At 45.7% G+C, this 25282-nt stretch overlaps 1 protein-coding gene across 2 annotated transcripts in view; it reads left to right on the top strand.

Annotated features, from left to right (window-relative positions):
- The window catches only part of EEA1 (early endosome antigen 1), a 179039-nt gene that overhangs the window by 26506 nt on the left and 127251 nt on the right, over positions 1-25282 (top strand). For both annotated transcript variants that reach the window (XM_088454453.1, XM_088454458.1), the window contains exon 2: positions 7694-7780. In XM_088454453.1, the coding sequence (XP_088310579.1) occupies positions 7694-7780 (87 nt within the window). The remainder of the gene's footprint in view (positions 1-7693; positions 7781-25282) is intronic.

The following is a 25282-nucleotide window of genomic DNA, read 5'->3' as shown; positions in this document are numbered from 1 at the left end:
TAGCTCCGCAGCCCGCGTTTACACCGATGGGTTTATCCCAGCAGTCAGTGGTGTCGTCACCCATGCAGGGTTTCCCACGACAATTGGTGGTACCCCACAGTCTCCCTATTTCCCCGCTCCCGGTTTCTCAGGAGCCAGCGTGGGTTAACTCCCTGACGAGTTCTGTACAGCACTTGTCGGATGTGTTGCAAGGGGAGTCTGTGATGCGGCCGCATAAACGGCCGGTGGCGTCTGTCGGCTCCTTATGAGGATGACGAGGGGACGTCTGATGATGGGGAGATTCTGGATCCTTACGATCAGGAACCTCTCCATACTAAGGACGCTGATGCTAAGTCCAAAGTATATATTCCTGGACTTATTCGGGCGGTCCGCACAGCCTTGGTGATTGAGGACGAAGTTCCCCCAGCGGCTAAATCTAAGTATGCCTTTTTCAAAGATGTGAAGGGCGATGCCACAGTCTTTCCTCTTTCGGGTCAGTTGGTGGACCATTTAGAGGAGGCGTGGAAACAGCCTGGCAAAAGATACCAGCCGCAGAGACGCCTGGCGGTGGCTTATCCGTTCGCGGATAATTATTTTGCAAAGTGGGAATCCCCTCCACAGGTGGATTCTCACGTGACCCGTCTTGTCCGTAGTGCCACATTGCCGATGCCATCTATGTCCTCCCTTAAGGATGCTATGGACTGCAAGGTGGAGATCTGCCTGAAGTCCGCTTATTCCCTTGCGGGGGGGGGGGGGGCAGCACGGCCGGCTATGGCCTTTTGCTGGGTTGCCAGAGCGATGGAGCGCTGGGCGGATTCATTAGAGGCTTCTTTTGATTCCGACTGTCCGGCCGAACAGGCGGAGTTGATTGGTAATCTCTGTGATTCAGCCACTTATATCAACGAGGCGGCCCTAGACATTAGTACTCTGGTGTCTAGAATTTCTTCAGCAGCGGTGGCTGCTCGTCGCACCTTGTGGCTGCGATCCTGGAAGGCGGACGCAGATTCCAAAAAGGGTCTGGAGGCGTTGCCGTTTACCGGAGAAGTTCTCTTCGGTCCGGATCTGGATAAGATTGTGGCCACGCTGGTGGCAGCCAAATCGGCTTGTCTCCCGTCGGCCGCTGCTCCTTCTGGTTCTGGACCATCGTCCTTTCGGTCATCTAGGGCCCAGGGCAGGCCCAAACCAGTCGTTTCCTCGACAGGCTGACCCTAAGAAATCGGCCAAGCCCCGGAAGTAGGCATGGAGTGCCAGATGACAAGCCTGCGGCCTGACGGTCCGGGCCTCCCTTTGGGGGATCCCAGGGTGGGAGGCCGCCTACTGCAGTTCGCCCAGTGTTGGTCGGCCACTACGACAGACACTTGGGTTCTGGAGGTGGTTTCCCACGGATACGCCCTCTCCTTCCGGCACAGACCCCCGGCTCGATTCTTCACCATGGGTCTACCATCAGACTGGAACAAGGCTACGGAGCTGCGGAAGATGTTGCACACTATGCTCCAGGCTGGAGTTATAGTGCCTGTTCCATTCTCCCAGAGGGGCCAGGGTTTCTATTCAAATCTATTTTTGGTACAGAAACCCAATGGGTCGTATCGTCCGATTCTCAACCTCAAAGCACTCAACGAGTCTTTGCGGGTTCCGAAGTTTCGGATGGAGACCTTACGGTCCATCATTCTGGCGCTGGAACCTGGGGACTACATGGTGTCATTGGACATACAGGACGCTTACCTGCATGTCCCTATTCTTTTGCGCCATCAACAGTTCCTCAGGTTTGCAATCCGCAGCGACCACTTCCAGTTTCGGGCGTTACCTTTTGGCCTGGCGACAGCACCACGTGTTTTCATCAAGGTGATGGCGGTCATGGCGGCTTCTTTGCGGCTGCAGGGAGTCCGCATGTTGCCGTACTTGGACGACCTGTTATTGGTGGCAGGATCTCCAGAGCTCCTGTTACGCCACTTGGACCTGACCATTGCACTGCTGCAATGGCACGGCTGGCTAATCAACTGGCAGAAGTCCACTCTAATCCCGTCTCGGAGGATTCTGCATCTTGGAGCCTTATTGGACTCGGGACAGCAAAGGATCTTCGTGACGGAGGACAAGATCTCTGCTTTACAGTCAAGGGTGCGCAGTTGTCTGCACAGCTGCCGGGTGTCCCTACACTCGGCGATGAGGTTACTGGGCTCCATGGTGTCGGTGTTCGACATGGTGGAATACGCCCAGTTTCACTCCAGACCTCTGCAGCACCTGATCCTGTCCAAGTGGAACGGGCTGCCTCAGTCTCTGAAGTCCCAGACGATTGTGATCACCCCGGAGGTTCGCCTGTCCCTTGCGTGGTGGTTACAGACGACCCACCTCAACAAGGGACGTCCGTTCTGGGTTCCAAATTGGGTCCTGTTGACAACGGACGCCAGTCTTCGGGGCTGGGGAGCAGTTTCGGGTCCACACTTGTTCCAGGGCAGGTGGACGCCGACAGAAGCGGAGCTTCCAATAAATATCTTGGAACTCCGTGCGGTCTTCAATGCTCTCCAGCAGGCACATCGGTTTCTCCAGGGTCACCCGGTGCAGGTCCAGTCGGACAACGCTACCACCGTGGCCTACATAAACAGGCAAGGAGGAACTCGCAGTCGGGCGGCTCTCGTAGAGGTCTCTCGGATCTTGGTTTGGGCGGAGCGCAATCTTCCGGCCATATCAGTGGTCTTCATCCCGGGAGTGCTATATTGGGAGGCGGACTTTCTAAGTCACCAGGACATTCATCCGGGGGAATGGTCCCTGCACCCGGACGTTTTTCAACTGCTGGTGTGGACAGGTGGGGTCTTCCAGAGATCGACCTCATGGCATCCCGGCACAACAACAAGTTGCCGGTGTATGGGTCTCGCACAAGAGACGAAGGGGCGTCTCTGGTGGATGCTCTGTCCGTCCGGTGGACGTTCCGGTTCGCATACCTGTTCCCTCCGGTCTCCCTTCTTCCACGGGTAATCCGGAAATTCAAACAGGAAGGAGGGACGCTCCTGTTGATGGCTCCCGCGTGGCCCAGACGGCACTGGTTCTCAGACCTTCAGGGTCTGTCCGTGGACAGTCCTCTGCGGTTGATGCTACGACCGGACCTTCTGTCTCAGGGTCCTTGTCTTCACCCGGACCTGACTCGGCTGTCTTTGACGGCGTGGCTGTTGAGACGGCCATACTGAGGTCCCGGGGGTTTTCCAGCTCTGTGGTGCGTACCATGTTGCGATCTCGGAAACCGTCTTCCGCGAGGATATACCATCGCGTGTGGCATACGTTCTTCCAGTGGTGTCGACCGAGAGGTTATGCACCGCGGGAGTTTCGTCTGTCTCGGATTCTCGCTTTCCTGCAAGCGGGACTAGATCATGGGCTTCGCCTTGCTTCTTTGAAGGTACAGGTTTCGGCCCTATCTGTCTGGTTTCACCGTAGGATTGCTACAATCCCGGATGTGCGCACCTTTATGGAAGGTGTTCTCCGCATTCAGCCGCCCTTTGTTCCACCTGTGGCGCCTTGGGATTTGGCTGTGGTCCTGAGGGCTCTCCAAGGACCGCCGTTTGAACCACTGGGCTCAGTGGATCTTAAATGGCTAACAGCTAAGACTGTTTTCCTTCTGGCTATTGCTTCGGCCAGACGTGTTTCTGATTTAGGGGCTCTTTCTTGTAAACCCCCTTTCTTGGTTTTTCATGGGAACAGGGCAGTGCTCCGCACTCGGCCTGAGTTTCTTCCCAAAGTTGTTTCCAAGTTTCATGTTAATGAGGAAATCGTTGTTCCGGCCTTTAACTCACCGGGTCTTTCCGTGGGTGAGGCCTCTTTGGATGTTGTGCGGGCCTTAAGGACTTATGTTGACCGCACTTCTTCGTTTAGGAAGTCGGACGCTTTGTTTGTCCTCCTATGGCTTCCGTAAAAAGGGTTGGCCTGCTTCAAAGCAAACTTTGGCAGCCTGGATCCGTATGGCTATTTCTGAAGCTTATCTTCATGAAGGCCTACCGGTTCCTCCTTCTCTGAAGGCTCATTCCACTAGGTCTGTGGGTCCTTCGTTGGCAGCTCGACGTGGTGCCTCGGCAGTTCAGATCTGCAAGGCTGCTACGTGGTCCTCTGTCCATACCTTCGTGAGGTATTACAGGTTTGACACCTTCGCCTCTCAGGATGCTTCCTTCGGGCGGCGGATTCTCCTTTCTGCACAGGAGCGTCCCCACCCTTAAAGGATACTGCTTTGGGACATCCCCAAGGTATCCTGTGGATACCCTATGGACCCTGAAGTAGAAAATATGAGATATGGTAAGAACTTACCCTTGTTATCTCTATTTCTACGAAGTCCATAGGGTTCCACAGGACTCCCGCCCTGTCGCACCTGTGCTGCAGATGGGCTTTGCTCTGGTCACCGGTTTTCCGTCTCCCTCTGGTGAGAATGTGATTCTTGTATGTGTCCAGATCTTTTTTCTCTCTCTTCCTTCTCCTCCTCCGGCCTATGGCTTGATAACTAACTGAGGTGCCTTGGCTCGGGGGCGAGGTTATAGGAGGGTGACCCTAGTGCATCCTGGGAGGCTGAAAAGCTTAACTCTATGGTGCCCAGCGACTGACGTCACACCTATACCCCAAGGTATCCTGTGGAACCCTATGGACTTCGTAGAAATAGAGATAACAAGGGTAAGTTCTTACCATATCTCATTATTTTCTCCCTTCTTCCTCGGGTATTGAGGAAGTTTAAGCAAGAAGGAGGCATGATCCTGCTGGTGGCTCCAGCGTGGCCCAGACGTCACTGGTACTCAAATCTTCAGTCTCTCTCCATAGACGCTCCGTTGCTGTCGCCTCAATGTCCGGACCTGTTATCTCAGGGTCCTTGTGTTTACATGGATCTGGGTCGTCTGTCTTTTGACGGCGTGGCTCTTGAGACATCCATGCTTCGGAAATCTGCTTTTGCCAGGATTTACCACAGGGTGTGGCATACCTTCTTTGAATGGTGTCACCCCAGGGGGCACGATCCCCAGGTATTTCAGATATCCAGGGTTCTGGTTCTTCTCCAGGCAGGCTTAGATTAGGGTCTTCGTTTAGCTTCATTGAAAGTACATGTTTCCGCACTGTCTGTGTGGTTTCAGTGGAAGATTGCTCCACTCTCGGATGTTCGCACCTTTATGCAGGGTGCTCTTCGCATACAGCCTCCCTTTGTGCCTCCTGTGGCTCCTTGGGAGTTGGCTATGGTCCTTCGGGCTCTCCAAGGACCTCCACTTGAACCACTGGGCTCAGTGGATCTCAAATGGCTCACAGCTAAGACTGTGTTTCTCCAGGCTATTGCTACTGCCAGGAGGGTGTCAGATTTGGGGGCTCTTTCCTGCCGACCCCCCTTTATGGTTTTTCAAAGGAACAGGGTAGTGCTTCGGACTTGCCCTGGGTTCCTGCCTAAGGTGGTCTCTAGTTTCCATATTAATGGGGAAATTGTAGTGCCGGCCTTTAACTCACCAGACCGTTCAGCAGGTGAGGCCTCATTGGATGTGGTACAAGCTCTATGGTTTTACGTGGACCGTACCGGTTCCCTTAGGAAGTCGGACACTTTGTTCATCCTCTATGGTTTCCATAAGAAGGGTTGGCCGGCCAACAAACAAACGTTGGCCAGGTGGATTCGCATGGCGATTTCTGAGGCTTACATTCATGAGGGCATTCCTGTTTCGCCCTCTGTTACTGCTCATTCTACGAGGTCTGTGGGTCCTTCATGGGCAGCTCGCCGTGGCGCCTCGGCTGTACAGCTTTGTAAGGCGGCCACGTGGTCCTCTGTCCATTATTTTTGTAAGGTATTATGCATTTGATACCTTTGCCTCTCAGGATGCTTCCTTCGGGCGGCGGGTTCTCCTTTCTGCACAGGAGCGCCCTCACCCTTGAGGATACTGCTTTGGGAACTCCCAAGGTATCCTTGTGGATACCCTATGGAGCCTGCTGCAGAAAATTAGAGATATGGTAAGCACTTACATTTTTGTTATCTCCTATTTCTGCGAGTTCCATAGGGTTCCACAGGGCGCCCACCCTGTCGCCCTGTGCTTCAGATGGGTCTGGTTCTGGTCACCGATTTTCCGTCTCCCTGTTGTGAGAATGTGATTCTTGTGTGTTCCAGACTTCCTTCTCTCTTTTTCTCTCCTCCTATGGCCTTGGCCTTACTGAACTGAGGTGCCTTGGCCTGGGGGCGGGGTCATAGGAGGGGGGCCCAGTGCATCGTGGAAGCACAAAGTTAACTGTGTGTTGCCCGATGGCCAAGCCATGACCATAACCCAAGGTATCCCTGCGGAACCCTATGGACCTCGCAGAAATAGATGACTAAGGTAAGTTCTCACCATATCTCCTATAAAATATATATATATATATATATATATATATATATATATATAAGAAATATAAATATAATGTGTGTGTCGATCCCCAGATACAGCCGCACTCACGGGACTTCTCAACTCAAATAATTATTCACTGCCAATCACCGGCTTGAATTACAACGTTTCAGATTATTTTATTCTTTTTTCAAAGATACAGCACAATAACATACAGACACATCTTACCTTTATATAGAGCCATCTCATTCACACGTGCACAATCTCCGTCCGTCTCCGGCAACTCGTCCGCTCCTGATGACGTCACGCGTGTGCACCCAACCTGACGCAACACGTCAGCGAAGCCACCTGAGCGCGGGCGGTTGCCTAGAAACCAGACGCCAAAACATAAAGTGAACCTACACCAACACCATTAAAATAGGAAATGCATCTGTGAATCCGAAAACAAAAAAAAAATATGTATAGGATCATCTACTGTAGGCGAGCAATACTTGTATAGACCTCATGTTATTCTTTATATAACTATGCATCAAATTGAATATTGATACCCTAATATTACAAAAAACAGCTTAAGGATAATTGTTCATTTAAACGAAAAGGTTGAACCGTATTCAACCGCGCAATCCAACGTGCTTCAAGCTGCACTAAAGATCTTTCTCTGTCACCCGCTCGGAGGCTTTGGGGAATACAATCGATGATTTTATACCGAAGGGATGGTTAAGTATGTCTCTTTTCTTTAAAGTGGTGAGCCACCGGTTGATCTATGTCCCTGCCTTCCAATGCCAAGCGTATCGCTGACCGATGGAGGGCCATCCTTTCTTTAAATTTACGGGATGTTTTCCCAATATACAAGTGTCCACATAGGCATTTGATGTAATCTATTACAAAACATAAATTTTCATTCTAAAGCCATGTTTCATTCTTAACATCGTAATGTTTCCTGTGAGAAGGTGAATATGTTGCACTGGAAGAAAATCATTCTATTTGCATAACCTAACATTAGAACAGCTTATTCATATATTATGTTCATTTACCAACATTCTATCGTGATGTAAGAATTACATTTCTTTTTAGGAATTGAATGTCTTTGGTGTGACATGCTGTATAGAGGAATGTACAAGGAGGGAAAGACTAAACTGCAACCTGGGAGTATAAATAATATTTCGTCATTCATTGCCTATGTTTTGTAGGCAAAGATCCTACCCGGAAAGGGTTTGTTCTTGTAAATCGAGTTTGAGGTGGACGATTTGTCCCACTCTCTCACTGGTTGCTGTGTATCAGTGAATATATTGTATATTTTTCTTCACCAGCCAATTAATCTGTGTGTATTTTATAAAGAGATTATCTCCACTGTTTGGTTACATTGGTCATACAATAATCGAGATGTATTTATTTTTCTATTGCAGACCCCGGGGAGAGTAGGCTCTCAGAATTCTGAGTCAGAATCCTCCGCAGCCCCTGGAAATACTGTGAACAATGAAAGTACTTCAGAGGTAAATTGCTTGTTTGCTTTGCTGGTCCAGTTATGATATAGATTGCTTAAACCCTTCTGTGTCAGGCTCTGATGCTCATTGTGGTGTTATTGCACCTTGTATATTTACTATACATTTGTTTGTATATAGACTACTTAAATTAATTTCTGAAGGGGTCAGTGTTAAAAAATAAAAAAAATATAATTTTGAAAATGCTGTCACTGTCTTTACAAAATTAAATGTAAGTTGAATAATTTTATCTGGTATATTTTTCATTTTTGGTGTACAACAAAAGTATAGAGAAAAGACATTGTACAATGGAATCACAATAAAGCAAAACTAGCAGTATTTAGAAATCTAATAAAAAGGTTATAACTAATAATACAATTACTAGGACTTATGACTTAACCATGGTGACCTAAGATAAAGGAATTTAATTTGTTTTATACCTTTTTTTTTTTTTAAAGCTTTAAATCCTTTTAAAGACTTTGAAAAGATACGTTTATGTATGCAGATCTGTTGACCTATTGCATTATACAAACAGACTTTGGTTGGGAATCCCCTGCACTCTTCTGTTGGCATTGGTGAGGCTCATAATTCTGAAGTACTTGGTGAGAGCTTTGGAGGGTGCTCAGTACTGCTGCAATCTTATCAGGGATCTTGTGCACTGTAGGAGCAGTGAAGGTGGGACTGTGGCACTCCTGGAGGTTTTGAAGGGACACTGCACTGTGTGGGAGCATTGGAGAGAGCCTGTGATACTGCTGGAGTCTTGGAAGGGGTCTTGTGCATTGAGGGCAATTGAAGAGGGCATTTGGCACTGCTGAAGGCTAGCTGAAGGGAGAAGTTTAGGGTTAGACACTAAGGGGAGGGTAAGGGTGGGGATTAGGGTTAAAATAATACAAGAAAAATGTCGACCATGTCAACCAATTGACTGTTGATCTATTGCCTGTAGACCATCTGGTGTCAACATATTGACTGTCTATCTAGACTAGGGGTGGGCAATAAGCAGGCCTCCAGCTGCTGTAGAATTACACATCCCAGCATGCCCTGCCACAGTTTTGCTTTCTGGCCATGCTAAAACTGTTGCATGGCATGCTGGGACGTGTAGTTCAACAATAGCTGGGGGGATGCTTATTGCCCACCCCTGATCTAGACACTGTAACTTTGTTACACCACATCCCTATGGCGCTGCTGCAGTTTTGGCAAATGCAATGTGGGAGCATTGGGGGGGGGGTTGCTTTTTTCATTGCTAGTGTCTTGGCTGGGGAATTGTAATGTGGGGAATCAGGGGGAGGTCTGTGGCATTGCTGGTGTCTTTGCAGATTGTGCAATATGGCAGTATCAGGTGGAGTCAGATGCACTACTGATGTCTTTGCAAGGACCGTGTGCAGTGTGGGAGTATCAGAGAAGGTCTGTGACACTATGGAAGGCAGGGTCAGTGCTAGTCTTCTAGGCACCCTAGGCAAAACTTCTGCATGCGCACATACACGCAAACAAAAAAACCCAATTCTTACCTTAAACCCCGCTCCAGTGCCTGCTGCCGTCCGTCCCCGGCGCCTGCTCCTCGGAAGTATGGGAGTGATGTCATGACATCACTCCCATAGTGCACTGCGGGACCTGGAAGATGGAGCTCAGGAGTGAGCTCCGTCCTCCGGCTGCCGCTGGCGCCTGGGGGTGGGGTGGGAGGGGGGGGGGAGAGAAGTAGCCGGGCGCCCGCTGGGAACACAATCTCAGCGGGCACCCTGCAAATGGAGGATGCGATCGCTGGGCCTGAGGAAGGGGTCCCATACAATGTGGGCGCACTGGGTGGCTTTGTGAGGCTTAGGTACATGTTCCTTTTTTATATTCATCTTGTTATTTTAATTCATAGAAATAAACATTTATGACTAGTCTCAGTGGCCATAAATATATTCCTATCTAAATATCTTTCTTTGATAATAGATCTTGATAAATTACTTAATATCTCTGGAATTGCAAATGTTTTATAGATTTTCTCTCATTCAAAAGATTTAACTATTGAATTAGTCATATGATTCCAGCAGTTTTACATTCACAAAAGCCTATTTTAAAATACACTTGTCGTACTCTATAATCTGCAAGACCAGTCTATTGTGGTACATAAGGTCTGCTGATAACAATTCTGTGTAATTGCTTGAATATATCATATATAATATGTTTAGCATGGTATGTATATATTCCTTATAGTCATTCCACAGGGGTTCATCTGTCCTGTATGCATGATCATGTATGTCACTGCTCCTGAGCTCGCGGAGCATTACCAGAGCATGCATGTGGACTCAGGAACACGGGAGCAACCGCCACCCAGTGACCTCCTTGATGTAACTGTGGGTCATTTATGTTTCACAGCTCAAATGGACTAGCTTCTGTGCTTTGGTGTGTTTAGTTCCTCTGTTCTTGGATCTCCTTAGAGATGTTACTGTAGCCTGACATTATGAGCCTGATTCTGAGTCGTACGCAAATGGCCTACAAATTCCTTCCCTTGTGTACATCTGTGCTGCTGAATGTAATGGCTGAGATGCCCACTTTTAGTGCCCGTCCATGCTGTTATACTGATTGGTGTAGCACCATCAAAACCTGCATCAGCCCTATGGTAGATGCAGTTTCTTCATTGAGTATGGCCTCCTATGTCTGGGAATGCAGCCGCTCGCATTGATGTATCCATGACCTAATACACCCACTGAATGGCCCATTTTTGTGTTCACTACCACCCAGTCACGCCAGGAACATCCATCATTTTTGCGCCATCTTTCCAATACCTTCTGACCGAATCTCAAAAGCAACTGTGTGCGCTCACTCTGTGTAACGCATGCACCGCAGGGTTTTCTGACATTTTCGCCCATGCGCAGTTGCAAATAAACTCTGGACTACAAGCATGTCGGCATTGCGTGCTGCTCAGAATCAAGACCTATGTTAATTATAAAGCCCTATTCTCTCCAGCATCAACCTCATACAGATCTGTGTCCTGCAAATATATATTTATTTTTTACATTTCTGTCTGCGGCTGCCTTATACTCTTTGCTCTGAATATACTGACTACTGTTTAATGTTGGTGTCGCATTGCAGGCTTTAGTATAATCACTTACTGATCATTTCAATTCATTTAATTTTTGAGACCAATTCTAGTGTAAGCGAGGTTCTTGACAAGCTGCTGCCTTTTAGGGGTGGAGCAGGGTCGCATCAAACAGCGTCCCAGAAAATGGGGGCATCTGTGACCGGACTCCATGTTTCATGGTTTCGTTTGTTCTTGGAATGTGTAGCATCACATCCTTATGTTGCAATAAGATTATTTAAGTTCAAACACCCTGAGCTTACATTTATTAGGCTATGGGTCAGAGAGTGGTTGGGGAGAATTGGGGGAGAGTGGTTTGATTTCACTCCATACTTTATTGAATAAGGTTGTAAACACTAAAGGTGCCCACACATATACCGATGTGCTCACGATCAGCCGATGTGTACGATTTCCTTTGAAACTCTCCCCGGCAGCTCTGCACACGATCTCCACACGATATGCACACGATTTGGTGTCCAATCTTCAAACGATCTCTCCTGCAGTCACACTTTTTACAGTGCATTGTGTCCTAGATTGTCAGATCTGCCCTACTGCATGGCAGATCTGAAGATGCGATGTGCGACCAGCGAGGACTCGCATCGTGATCGTGAGTGGGGACCCACGATTTCCTCACGATTTGGCCATATTTTACACGATCTGTCGTTCCAATGTGTCGGAATCGGCCAGATCGTGTAAAATGTCGCTATATGTGTGGGCACCTTAACTTGTCTGAGGAGACTGATGCCGCTGTGGCTGTATTGTGACAAGTTTGCCTTTTGCAATTAATAAAGTTTATTTACCAACTACCTATTGTATATACACGCAGCACATTAGCATAATAGCTGACTTTTCATAATGGTTTCTATGGACACTTTACTGCTGAGCTTGTGCATTTAAACATGCCGCACATGATACTATCTCGGGGGAATCTTTGAGCACTGTAATTCCAATCATGACCAGTTTATTGAATTTTATTTTAACATGATTTTTTACAAAGTCTAGAGTAGGGGATGCAATTATTCCAGCTCAGGTCCACTTAATAATTTTTAATGAACTGTTGGGGGCCACACAGAGTATTTTTGTTTATCATACTTTCAAAATTGGAATGGTTTTTATTGTATGTATGTTTTTCTAGATAGAGCACTAAGCTAGTAACACAGTATTCACTGTGCCTGATTAAGATTTGGGAATACAGAAAGAAAGAGCAAGTAATTGTGCATCTTGGTAAAACCATGCTGCACTGCAGGTGGGGTGGGGGAGCAGATGTTAAATGTGCAGAGAGTTATGGTGCGTACACACGCATTGCTGACAGATCGTTATGCACCCTTCCTGGTATGCTGGATGGTCAATTTCGATCATCCAGCATGCCAACAACTTTACCGTCAACTATAGCGACCTGCGATTGTCGACCGCGGGTCCCTATAGTAACTTGCTCGATATCGAGCAAGTTGACCAGCATGCACGGCGGATTGACGATATAGCTATCGTCCATGCGTGGCCACGCATCGCTGTTCGAAGGTAAGTTGGCTGGGACCATTTAAAAGAAACCTTTGAAAGAGAACGATATCGTTATCGTTCATATCTTCCTTTTAAATCGCTACGATATCGAGCAAGTTGACCAGCATGCATGACCGATGGACGATATAGCTATCTTCCATGCGTGGCCGCGCATCGCTGGTCGAAGGTAAGTTGGTAGGGACCATTTAAAAGAAACATTTGAAAGATAACGATAACAATATCCTTATCGTTCATATCTTCCTTTTTAAATCGCTACGTGCGTATGCACCATTAGATTTGGGATGGGTGTGTCCAAACTGAAATCTAAATTGTAGTGTAAAAATTTAGTTATGGTAAAACTTACCTTTTATGAACTCTTGCTTCGAAGTGCATAGGGTCCACAGGGAGACCTTGGGGTGTAGGTGGTGGATAAGGACCGAACACCAAACAATTAAGCTTTTAACTGCCAGGTTGCAACGGTCCTCCCCCCCCCCCCCTATACTCCGTCCCTGTGCCTGAGGCACATCAGTTCATTAACAAGCCCAAGGCAGGAGGAGGAAAGGAGAGAAGGAAAACTGGTACACACAAGAATCACACTCTCGCATACAAGGAGACTTTAAACTGGTGACCAGGAAACATAGGACCTGATTCAGACCCGTTCGCTATCTGCGTACCCTCGCTAGATGCGTATGCAAATTTTTCAAAGTAACGCCACGGGAAGTGATCGCTCGCCAAGGCATAAGCACGCCCACATGTCTAAGCGAGCGCCCACTTTGTGTATGCGTACGCCCAATCGCACAGGCAGAGCCGCCCACCAGCAACACGTCATCTCCAGGAAGTGTATTAAAACATTGGTACATCGAGCACCATCGAATGCGAACGCAGTGCTTGAGGTAGCTTTACCCTACCGCAAGCATTGCGAGGAAATCAGTGTAAAAAAGGGCGTAATACTATGACGCTGCCTGTTAATTATGCACGCCTCTAAAACGACGTTGAAACACCCAGGCACGCCTGCGTTCACATCTCCAACCCCCCGTTATTAATGTCCTGCCCCTGTTACCATCCACAAACGGCCTTTCCTGTCACTCATTACCCTGGGCTGCCTTTGCTGGGCGAGCGAGAGGGTTGCAAACGCAGTGTGTAGTTCGCGCACGCGCAGAACGAAGCATGCGTATACGCAGAACATCGGGCCGCCTGCGAACGCACAGCGTGAGCGAGCGTCTCTGAATCAGACCCATAGCCCATATAAGCTAGGTGCGTCAGGGCAGGTGCCCTGTGGACTCTATGGACTTCGAAGAAAGAGTATACAAAGATAAGTTTTTTATCATATCTCTCACTTTCTTCTTCAGGGTCCATAGGGCTCCACAGGGAGACCTTGGGGATGTCCCAAAGCAGTTATTCAAGGGTGGGGACACTCCTGAGCTGAGAGGAGAATCCGGCGTCCAAATGAAGCATCTTGAGAGGCAAATGTATCAAAGGCATAGAACCTAAGAAAGGTGTGGACAGAAGACCACGTGGCCGCCTTACAAAGCTGTTCAGCTGAGGCGCCACGGCGAGCTGCCCACGAGGGTTCCACAGAGCTAGTGGAATGAGCATAGACGGTAGCCGACATAGTAAGGCCCGTCTGTGTGTAAGCCTGTGAGATAGTCATGCAAAGTCATCTGGCCAGAGTCTGTCTGTTAGCTGGCCATCCCTTCTTGTGGAATCCATAGAGGACAAATAGGGAATCTGTTTTCCGAAGAGAACTTGTATAGTCCACATAGATCCTGAGAGCATGGGCCACATCAAAGGAAGCCTCACCTGCCGAGAGGTCTGGTGATTGGGAGGCCGGGACTACGTTTTCCTCATTAATATGGAAATGAGAAACAACTTTGGGGAGGAAATCAGGACGAGTTTGAAGAACAGCCCTGTCCTGATGAAAGATCAGAAATGGGGAGCGACAGGAAAGCACCCCTAAATCTGACACTCTACGGGCAGACGCAAGAGCCAGAAGAAAGAGAGTCTTCGCTGTGAGCAACTCGAGTTCCACAGATTCCAGGGCTTCAAACGGAGGGCCCTGAAGGGTCTGGAGAACCACGGACATGTCCCTCCGGTAGTGCCGTGGGATGAAGGGAGGTTGAATACGGAGGACACCTTGAAGGAAGGTGTGAACATCTGGCATTGGAGCAATTATGCGCTGGAACCAGATGGACAGAGCAGAGATATGCACTTTCAGCGAGGCCAGGCAGAGTCCAAGGTCCAATCCTGCTTAAAGGAAGGCCAGAACTCTAGAGACCCTAAAAACTTGAGGGTCAAAACTTCTGGTAGCACACCACTGGAAGTATGTGTGCCACACTCTGATAGATCCGGGCAGAGGTCGGGTTACGCACTCTGAACATAGTCTGGACCACCGAGCTAATAAATCCCTTGGACCTTAGGAGCCACACCATCAAAAAATAGATGGGCCAGGTCTGGATGTAGACATGGACCTTGAGACAACAGGTCCAGATGTTGAGGAAGTAGGAGAGGTGCATCTATGGAGAGGCTGTGAAGATCAGCATACCAATGTCATCTGGGCCAAGCCGGAACCACCAACAGGACAGTGCCTCAGTCTTGCTTGAACTTCCAAAGGACTCGAGGAAGAAGGGAGATTGGAGGGAATAGGTACGCCAGATGGAAGGTCCACTTCACCGACAAGGCATCTACAAAGGCTGCTTCGGCGTCCCTTTTTCTGGACCCGTACACTGGCAGCTTTCGATTGTGTTGGGAGACCATGAGGTCCACCTCTGGCAGGCCCCACTTGTCCACTAGGAGTTGAAAGACCTCTGGGTGTAGAGACCATTCCCCGGCATGCACGTCGTGACGGCTGAGGAAGTCTGCTTCCCAATTGAGAACTCCCAGAATGAACACCGCGGAGATAGTCGGGAGGTGACCTTCAGCCCGTGCAAGAATGCGTGACACTTCTGCCATTGCTGACAGACTTCGAGTGCTTCCTTGGTGATTGATGTAGGCCACTGCTGTGGCGTTGTCTGACTGCCCTTGTACAGGCTTGCGCCGAAGAATGTCCCGAGCCAGAGTGAGGGCTCTGTAGTTGGCTCGGAGTTCCAATACATTGATTGACAGGGTTGACTCGACTGATGTCCAACGGCCTTGAAGGAGTGTTGACTGGTCACTGCGCCCCAGCCCCAGAGGCTTGCTTCCATTGTAAGGAGTACCCAATCCGGGTTCCAAAAGGGGCGACCCTTGTTAGGTTGGAGAGGATTAGGTGTTACAGAGGCCTGGAATGGAACTGAGCGTAGTCTACCATGTCTAAGGTGGATACCATGGATCCCAGAATCTACATTACTGAGTTAAGTGAGACTCAGCGACTGCAGAGTAATCTGCGCACTGGTTGTTTAAGTGTGGAGATCTTGTCCATTGTCCGGAAGATGCTCTAAGCTTGAGAATACAAAAGAGCCCCCAGATGGACTATCCTTTGTGAATGGTTCAGGGAGGACTTTTTGTAGTTGATTAACCAGCCATGTCTCTATAGGAAGGCAATGGTTATCTGAAGATGGCATTGAAGAACCTCTGGGGAGCGTGCCAAGCGCAAAAGGTCGTCCAGATATTGTAGCAGCCTGACTCCATGCCAGCGCAGGTGGGCTGCCATGACCGCCATAATTTTGGCAAAAACCCGTGGAGCTGTACAATGGGCAGAACCTGAAATTGGAAATGTTGCTGTAGTACAGCAAACCGGAGATATCGCTAATGAGAGGGTGTTATAGGAACATGTAGGTAAGCGTCCTGAATATCCAGGGATACCATAAAGTCCCCTGGCTCCATAGCTAGTACAATAGAGCTTTCCATCCAAAATCTGGGCACCCTGATGAATTTGTTCAGGGATTTGAGGTTGAGGATAGGCCAATAAGACCCATTTGGTTTCTGCACCAGAAACTGGGTAAAATAATAAACTTTCCCTTCCTGCGATAGCGGAACTGGAACGATTACCCCCACTTGCAGCAAGGACTGAAAGGCTTTCTGGATAAGCAGGGCCCTGGTTAGGTCTGATGGAGGGCCTGTGTAGTAAAACTGGTGGGGTGGTTGTCTTAGGAATGAGAGGGTGCACCTGTGCTGCCCCAAATTTTGGTGATATATAAAATTTAGTTGTATTGTGACTTAGGTCCCAATACATCAGGGCAGCAAATGATCAGAATTGCTGCCCTGATGTATTGTGACCTACAGTACTGTGCAAAAGTTTTAGGCGGGTGTGAAAAAATGCTGCAAAGTAAGTAAGCTTTCAAAAATAGAAGTGTTGTTATTAGTTTATTTTTATCAATTAACAAAATGCAAAGTGAATGAACAGAAGAGACCTCTAAATCAAATCAATATTTGGTGTGACCACCTTTTGCCTTCAAAACAGCATAAATTCTTCTAGGTACACTTGCACAAAGTATAGGATTTTGTAGGATTATAGTCAGGTGTATGATTAACCAATCATACCAAACAGGTGGTAATGATCATCATGTGGTTCTGTTCGTTCCCTTAAGGAATTAACTGAAGTAATAGTACATAGATCGCCTATTCAGGCTTTGAGGAGAGTCAGTCCGATACAGATCCTGTGCTAGTGGTGGCTTCCCGCTTAGACTTAGGACACTTACCGGTAAGTGTTGTGATTCCTGTAGGTTTCTCAACAGTGGTGTTGCATAACCTACAGGAATCACAACACTTACTGGTAAGTGTCCTAAGTCTAAGTGGGATCTATTGACTTCAGTTAATTCCTTAAAGGTACGAAAAGAACCCCAAGCAAAAGATACCACTCACACACGTGGAACATCAATAATCTAAGTGAAAGCACTAACACATCATACAATTAAGAGGTCACAGGGGGGATAAATAGACACAGAAAGCAATTTGTGCCTTTTATATAAACCTGTATTTAAATAAACACCATTGCTCCCTGCATATGTTTTAGTGGTTTTTTCATTTGATCTGCGCTATAAACATACTGTCCACAAGCTGACACCAGATCACTACAAACATTTCATACCACCACCCCTCTCCATCCCCACCCCCCATGTAGCGCTGTCTATACATGCTCATACAAGTTCCTTAAGAGGCCGGACACCTCTACAGATAGCTGCACTTAATCCGCTCCAACACCCCTCCCCTTTCCCCATCCCACCTGAGCGCAGTGTTCCAAACTTCTCTATGAAGGTTATGTGAGCGGTTCTGGCATCTGATAAGCTTGTCTGAAGAGGTAAGTTTTCAGGGAATGTTTGGAGACTAGTGGAAAGTCTTATTGTGCGTGGAAGGGCATTCCACAGAGTGGGTGCAGCCCAAAGAAAAGTCCTGTAACCGTGCATGGGAACAAGTAATGCCTGTGGATGAGAGCAAGGTCTTTCCCAGGCAAAGATTTCAAAGCAGACTGGGGTTTCAACATGTGCTGTTCAAGCTCTTTTGAAGCAGCACAAAGAAACAGTCCATGTTGGGGACTGTAGACGCAGTGGTCGGCCAAGAAAACTTAGTGCATCAGATGAAAGACACATCGTTGCTTACTTTCCTTCAAAATCGGAAGACGTCAAGCATCAGCTCAGAACTGGCAGAAACCAGTAGGACCCAGATACACCCATTTACTGTTCGGAGAAGTCTGTCCAGAAGTGGTCTTCATGAAAGAATTGCGGCCAAAAAGTCATACCTTCGACTTGGAAACATGGCCAAGTGACTCGACTATGCTTGAAAACATAGGAATTGTGGTGCAGAAAAATGTCAGCAGGTGCTCTGGATTGATGAGTTAAAATTTTAAATACTTGGCTGTAACAGAAGGCAGTTTGTTCACCGAAGGGCTGGAGAGCGGTACAATAATGAGTGTCTGCAGACAACAGTGAAGCATGGTGAAGGTTCCTTGCAAGTTTGGGGCTGGATTTCAGCAAATGGAGTTGGGGATTTGGTCAGTATTCATGGTGTCCTCAATGCTGAGAGATACAGGCAGGTTCTTTATCCATCATGCAATACCATCAGGGAGGCGCCTGATTGGCTCCAAATTTATTCTGCAGCAAGACAACGAACCCAAACATACAGATAATATCATTAAGAACTATCTTCAGCGTACAGAAGAACAAGAAGTCCTAGAAGTGATAATATGGCCCCCACAGGGCCCTTATCTCAACATTATCGAGTCTGTCTGAGATTACCTGAAGAGACAGAAGGATTTGAGCAAGCCTACATCCACAGAAGATCTGTGGTTCGTTCTCCAAGATGTTTGGAACAACCTCCCTGCCGAGTTCCTTCAAAAACTGTGCAAGTGTACCTAAAAGAATTGATGCTGATTTGAAGGCAAAGGGTGGTCACACCAAATATTTATTTGATTTAGATTTCTCTTCTGTTCATTCACTTTGCATTTTGTTAATTGATAAAATTAAACTATTAACACTTTTTTTTTTTTTTTTATTATTATTAGAAAGCATTCTTATTTTGCAGCATTTTTTTCCACACCTGCCTAAAACTTTTTGCACAGTACTGTATGACTTCATATAAGCTGAATTTATCATTCCATATGGATTGCATGTCTTTAAAAAGGACTGTGATGAGACCTAAACGTCGATCGATTCTGAGCGGTGACCAGATATTGAGCTGTGACCAATTTTTATTTGGAAATAAAACTGAAGTGTATTTATTGCCAAGTCTTGTGAGTGCCCTTGTAATCACATCCATGTGATTCACCTTGCACGTATGTATTTTGCATATCAGTCTATAAGGTGCACCCCAGCAGTTCGGTTGGAAGGGAGGAGAGTGCAGAACCTTGACTGTTGTGTTGAGATATATATATTTTATGTAGGAGGAAATTAGTGTGTGCAGCGGGAGCAGAGCGGCTTGTTAGGATGACATTTACTGTAACAAGATTTTTTTCTTTCATGGTTCATATCTCAATTTCAGTTTTTGATTTAGTGTTCTTTGAGTCTCATCGATGTTTTCCCTACATTCTGTGTTAGTGGCCTACTACAAATAATGAACATTATTATTCCATGTTTGGTTATGCACATACAACCATATTCTATTTATTCGTGGTAGAATGAAGTTTTTTTATGTATTCAACATTTTTTATGAAAAAAATAGCGCTTGTAGTAATTTTTACATGGATAACCTTTTTTTCTTTGTTTGTTTTAGATTACCTCATACATAGGTCACAATTTAATTTTGTTCTCTGTAGGAGCTTATATTTTTTCTATGTATAAATCCTTTCATTTGTCCTCTGGCACTGATCCCTGGAATATTACTAAGCTGGTTTTAGGCATAAACACCAGTTTGGTTTCCAAGATTCTAAGCAGTATCATAGCAATAATGTGTTTTACATGCATACATTCTGTAAATAATTGACTTTCACGGCCAATTAAATGCATCTACTTTGATATTCAGTCATGCTTTCTGAGAGTAGAATGCTGGCCTTATCAGTTGTCCTCAGTTGTATCCATTACATGGGGCTGTAATATATTACATTGCCTCAAGATGACCATAAAATAAAGTGCTAGAAAGAGTAAAGCCGCGTATCCACTTGCCGATTAAACAGAGCGATTGAAAGATTCCGACATCGTAATCGATCATTAATTGTGCATAAATCGGGCAGTATAATGTCGGAAACTACCATTGATGCGCTCTCCCGCTGGTCGTTTCCGACATCAATCATTTGTTCCAAAACTGACCTAAAGGCACCATCACAGCCAAGATTTTAAGGATATCCAAGCTCGAGCACAGGTGGCTTAATCGGTTTGATTTAAGGCCCCCATACATTTGCAATGTATTGGGGCAAATCCCCGATCCCCTGACGCTGAGATCGGGACATCAGTAAAATCCAACATGTTGGATTTCCATGATTTGCAAAATATGATCGGGATCGGCAAATCAGGGATTTTTAACATGAAGAATTTCACAGATTCTGCGACATATTGGCATCATCGATGGCCGCCGATTGGCATTTCCAACCAGCAGATGGGTGGTTCCGGTCTATACCCATTAGTGCTCAATCATGGTTATTCTTAAAACCTGGACTGTTAGGCTCTTTTCACACACAACCTTTTTTTCCGGACAGTAAAACAGTCAGGTTTTTTTTTTTTCCTGTGGATCAGTCCCTTTCACACACAACGGTTTTGTGCCGTGTGTAACGTTATTGCCGTGCATATGAATCTCTTTTCAATCTTTTAAAACTGAAACCCTGGACAGCAGCCGTACTATTCAGAGGTTATCACGGCTGCTACACGGCGACCGTGCTATGTCCGTGCTGTGTTCGTGCAGTGTGGAAGCCCTAATGTATTTGTAACTTCCACTGAAGTTAAACAACGATAAACGTGTGAAATAGCCCTTGGGGTTCCTTGAAGACCGAGTTTGGTAACCACTGGGGTAGGCCACTCTGTATGACAGCACAGTGTGGTGTCTGTTGTTCTGATGATGCTTGATTTAGTTACTAATACCCCTTTCAGACATCCAAATTACCAGGTTAAACATTTCAGCCCGGTAATTTTGGTGATTTACACTGGACCTTTTTCTGTCTTAAAGGGTCATCCCGGGTCTAAATTCCCGGGACTTCGACCCAGGAATTTACCAGGGTCAGAGACACAGGAATTTAGTCCCTGGTTGACCCTTTCAGACAGAAAAAATACCCGTGTAAATCAGCAAATTGCCGGGTTGAAATTTTTGACCTGGTAATTTGCTCTTCTGTCTGAAGGAGGGTACAGACAGAGAATGGCAAAACAACCCAGTACGCAAATGTCGGGAAAAATATGGGTATTTTGCCATTTTCTGTCTGAAAGTGGTAATAGTGAGTTTTTGCTGCTACAAGAATTGCTACCAAATTTTTTGTATTCTCTTTATTTTACCACATAAAACAATAGATATTGTAGATTAAAAATAAGTCTGAGATATGCATAATAAATCTTGATTTTGAGGAGAAGCAGAATAGACCTTTCCATAATACTTTAAAAGTAAACCACACCAAGCAACTATTGTTAACAGTTTGTTGGGGATTCACATTTATTATATTGAGGGATGTGGGGAGTGGAGGGAACGGGATAGAAAGGAGAAATTGACAAAATAAACATGCATGGTACATAGAATATATATATATATAATATATATATATATATATAAATTATATATATATATTTTATTTATTTATTTTTTATTTTTATTTTCTACCGTTTAAAAGTTTGGGGTCACTTAGAAATTTCCTTATTTTGAAAGAAAACTTTTTTTTTTCTCAATGAAGATAACATTAAATTAATCAGAAATATACTCTATACATTGTTAATGTGGTAAATGACTATACTAGCTGCAAACGTCTAGTTTTTAAAGGAATATCTACAAAGGTGTATAGGTGCCCATTTCCAGCAACCATCCCTCCAGTGTTCTGATGGTACATTGTGTTTGCTAAACGCGTTAGAAGACTAATGGATGATTAGAAAACCCTTGTGCGATTATGTTAGCACAGCTGAAAATGGGTTTGCTCCTTAGCGAAGCTATAAAATTGGCCTTCCTTTGAGCTAGTTGAGTATCTGGAGCATCACATTTGTGGTTTCGATTATACGCACCAAATGACCAGATAAAGAGAACTTTCATGTGAAACTCGACAGTCTATTCTTGTTCTTAGAAATGAACACTATTCCATGCGAGAAATTGCCAAGAAACTGAACATTTCCTACAATGGTGTATACTACTCCCTTCAGAGAACCGCACAAACGGGCTCTAACCAGAGTAGAAAGAGAAGTGGGAGGCCCCGGTGCACAACTGTGCAAGAAGACAAGTACATTAAAGTCTCTAGTTTGAGAAATAGATGCCTCATAAGTCTTCAGCTGGCAGCTTCATTAAATGGTACCCGCAAAACGCCAGTGTCAACGTCTATAGTGAAGAGGTGACTCCGGGATGCTGGACTTCTAGGCAGATTGGCAAAGAAAAAGCCATTCTGAGACTGTCCAATAAAAGTAAAAGATTAATATGGGCAAAAGAACACAGACATTGGGCAGAGGAAGATTGGAAAAAAGTGTTATGGAAAGACGAATCGAAGTTTGGATCACACATAAGAACATTTGTGAGACTCAGAACAAGTGAAAAGATGCTGGAAGAGTGCCTGATGCCATCTTTCAAGCATGGTGGAGGTAATGTGATGGTCTGGGGCTGCTTTGGTGCTGGTAAAGTGGGAGATTTGTACAAGGTAAAAGGGATTTTGAATAAGGATGGCTATCACTCCATTTTGCAACGCCATGCCTTATCCTGTGGACAGAACTTGATCGGAGCCAATTTCCTCCTCCAACAGGACAATGACCCAAAGCACACCTCCAAATTAAGCAAGAACTATTTTGGGAAGATTGCAGGCAGCGGGTATTCTGTCTGTAATGGAATGGCCAGCGCAGTCACCAGATCTCAACCCCATTGAGCTGTTGTGGGAGCAGCTTGACCGTATGGTACGCAAGAAGTGCCCATCAAGACAATCCAACTTGTGGGAGGTGCTTCAGGTAGCGTGGGGTTAAATTTCTTCAGATTACTTCAACAGATTAACAGCTAGAATGCCAAAGGTCTGCAATGCTGTAATTGCTGGAAAAGGAGCATTCTTTGACGAAAGCAAAGTTTGAAGGACAAAATTATTTCAAATAAAAATCATTATTTCTAACCTTGCCAATGTCTTGACTATATGTTCTATTCATTTTGCAACTCATTTGATAAATAAGTCAGTTTTCATGTTAAACACCAAACTTTTGAACGGTTGTGTGTGTGTGTGTGTGTGTATACTCGAGTATAAGTCGACCCGAATATAAGCCGAAGTACCTAATTTTACCCCCAAAAACTGGGAAAACCTATTGACTCGAGTATAAGCCTAGGGTGGGAAATGCAGCAGCTGGTAGCGCCCCCAGTAGTAATCCCCCCCCTGGTAGTGCCCCCAGAAGTGATCCCCCCCCCCCCCCTGGTAGTGCCCCCAGAAGTAATCCCCCCTGGTAGTGCCCCCCAGTAGTCCTAATAAAAAAAAAAAAACTACTTACCTGAAACCACGCTCCTGGTCCTGCCGCTGCTATCAGCTCCTCCGGCCGCTTTGCATTATGGGAGAGACTGTCATGACGACGTCTCTCCCATTACCCACTGCGGGAGCCGGAAGATGGCTCCTGGCAGTGGGAGCAGCAGCAGCTGATGGGAGTCTGACAGACTCTCATCGGTTGCTGATTACAACAAACACACAGCTGCCGGCTCCGGCGGCTGTGTGTTTCGCAGTGTGTAGTGCTAACCGAACTCCGTCCGGTCAGCGCTACATACGCGGTGCAGCTGTGTCACAGAGACTGTCTGCACCGCGGCCCGCATGGTGCGCTACTCAGCTGCGTACCATGCGGGCATCACTCTAGTATAAGCTGAGGGGGTGCTTTTCAGCACAAAAAATGTGCTGAAAAACTCGGCTTATACTCGAGTGTATGTATGTATGTATGTAGTGTGTATAGACAAAAATCTTAGGCTGCATACACACCTCGATAGATAGATAGATATCTATCTATCTGTCTGGTGGGAAGGACAATCTGGTCCATTTTCCAGTGTTTGGGAGCAAATTTCTCTTGTTGTTTTCCCCCATACATTACCAGATTTTGCTTCCCACCAGACAGATTGGCCAGATAGAGCTTTAAGTGTGTACACAGTCATAAACACTTTCCTTCCAAATATGAGATGGCTGCTGAGTTCTTCCAAAGTGATTCATATTCAAAAATTGTAGTGAAGAAATGAGTGCCTACAGTGTGGATAACATTATTAATTATATAGAAATCACAACAACTAAGACCGTATTCTAAAATAAATGTCCTTGATTTTAACTGATGATATTGAGGACGTGAATATGTAGACCATAAAAAAGAAAATATGTACTGTAATACTGAGATGTACAATAATGAAATGCTCTCATGCAGAGTGCAAGTGGTGAATAAACCATCACATAACAAAACACTTCCCAAAAATAAGGTATGATCCGTACTAGATTATTAAGTCGAAATTATATTTAAGTGAACAATGTGGGGACATATATTTATATATTTAAAAACAACAGCCTCCAGTGGTGATGGCCTAAAAGAAACCTGAACTTTTTAAAGATGATGTTGTTTATAAGGTCGAGGACTTCATCCCGAAATAATGGGAATCTTGATGACAAGTGATATATTGGCTGTCAAATAAAAACATGTGGATGAGAATATGAACCATAATAATAAGTTTGAATTTACATTTTATCAGCATAGTTATTGATCAAAGCTAAATAATCCATGCAGTATATTTTACATTCTAGCATATGACCATAAGTTCACACAACCTACCTTTTACCAGAAAGCCTATAACCACTGACTACCACTAGCAGACAGGAACATTTAGACACTGGCACAGCAGGCTCTGATTGTTCCTGCATGATAGTGTTATGTGTAGCTGCTCAAATGATGACCTGCAATTATATTCAACTAATCACAAGTCACAACCACTTGTTTAGTTTTAGCCTACTTATTTATAGAAAGTTTATCTAATTACTATCTAAAAATGATACTATTGAAATCTTTTACTGTCATTTATTTATATTGCTTAAATACAATTTTTAATTAATGTTTATATCACTTAGGGGCCTATTTAAGTATTTATCATCCTTATAGGCCCTTCATTCATGTAGAAACAGCAGTTTCTGTATTATTTTTCTTTATTATCTTGTATAGCATATGCTTATGCATACATCTCCTGCGTTCTAGACGAAGCGTAGCATATTGCTGTCCTCATTAAATGTATAGGAACGTTGCAATTGTCCAATTTATCGAACTGAAAACTTGAAGTTTGATAACTAATGCCATATTCAGATGGAAAGAATTATTTGGGTGCGAAGAGGGATCCATTCAGTTCCATCCTCTCCCTTTTAGGTTCTCTTGTGCCCATCTGCAATAGAACCCATCAACTTAAACTATTGCTGATGTGGTCTGTAGCGGCTGTACAGTGTATTGCATTTGCCCTAC

Source organism: Taudactylus pleione, unplaced genomic scaffold, assembly GCF_031769625.1.
Source record: "Taudactylus pleione unplaced genomic scaffold, aTauple2 ptg000040l, whole genome shotgun sequence".
In the NCBI taxonomy this organism is placed as follows: Eukaryota; Metazoa; Chordata; class Amphibia; order Anura; family Myobatrachidae; genus Taudactylus; species Taudactylus pleione.
This window is presented reverse-complemented; position numbering and strand designations above follow the sequence as displayed.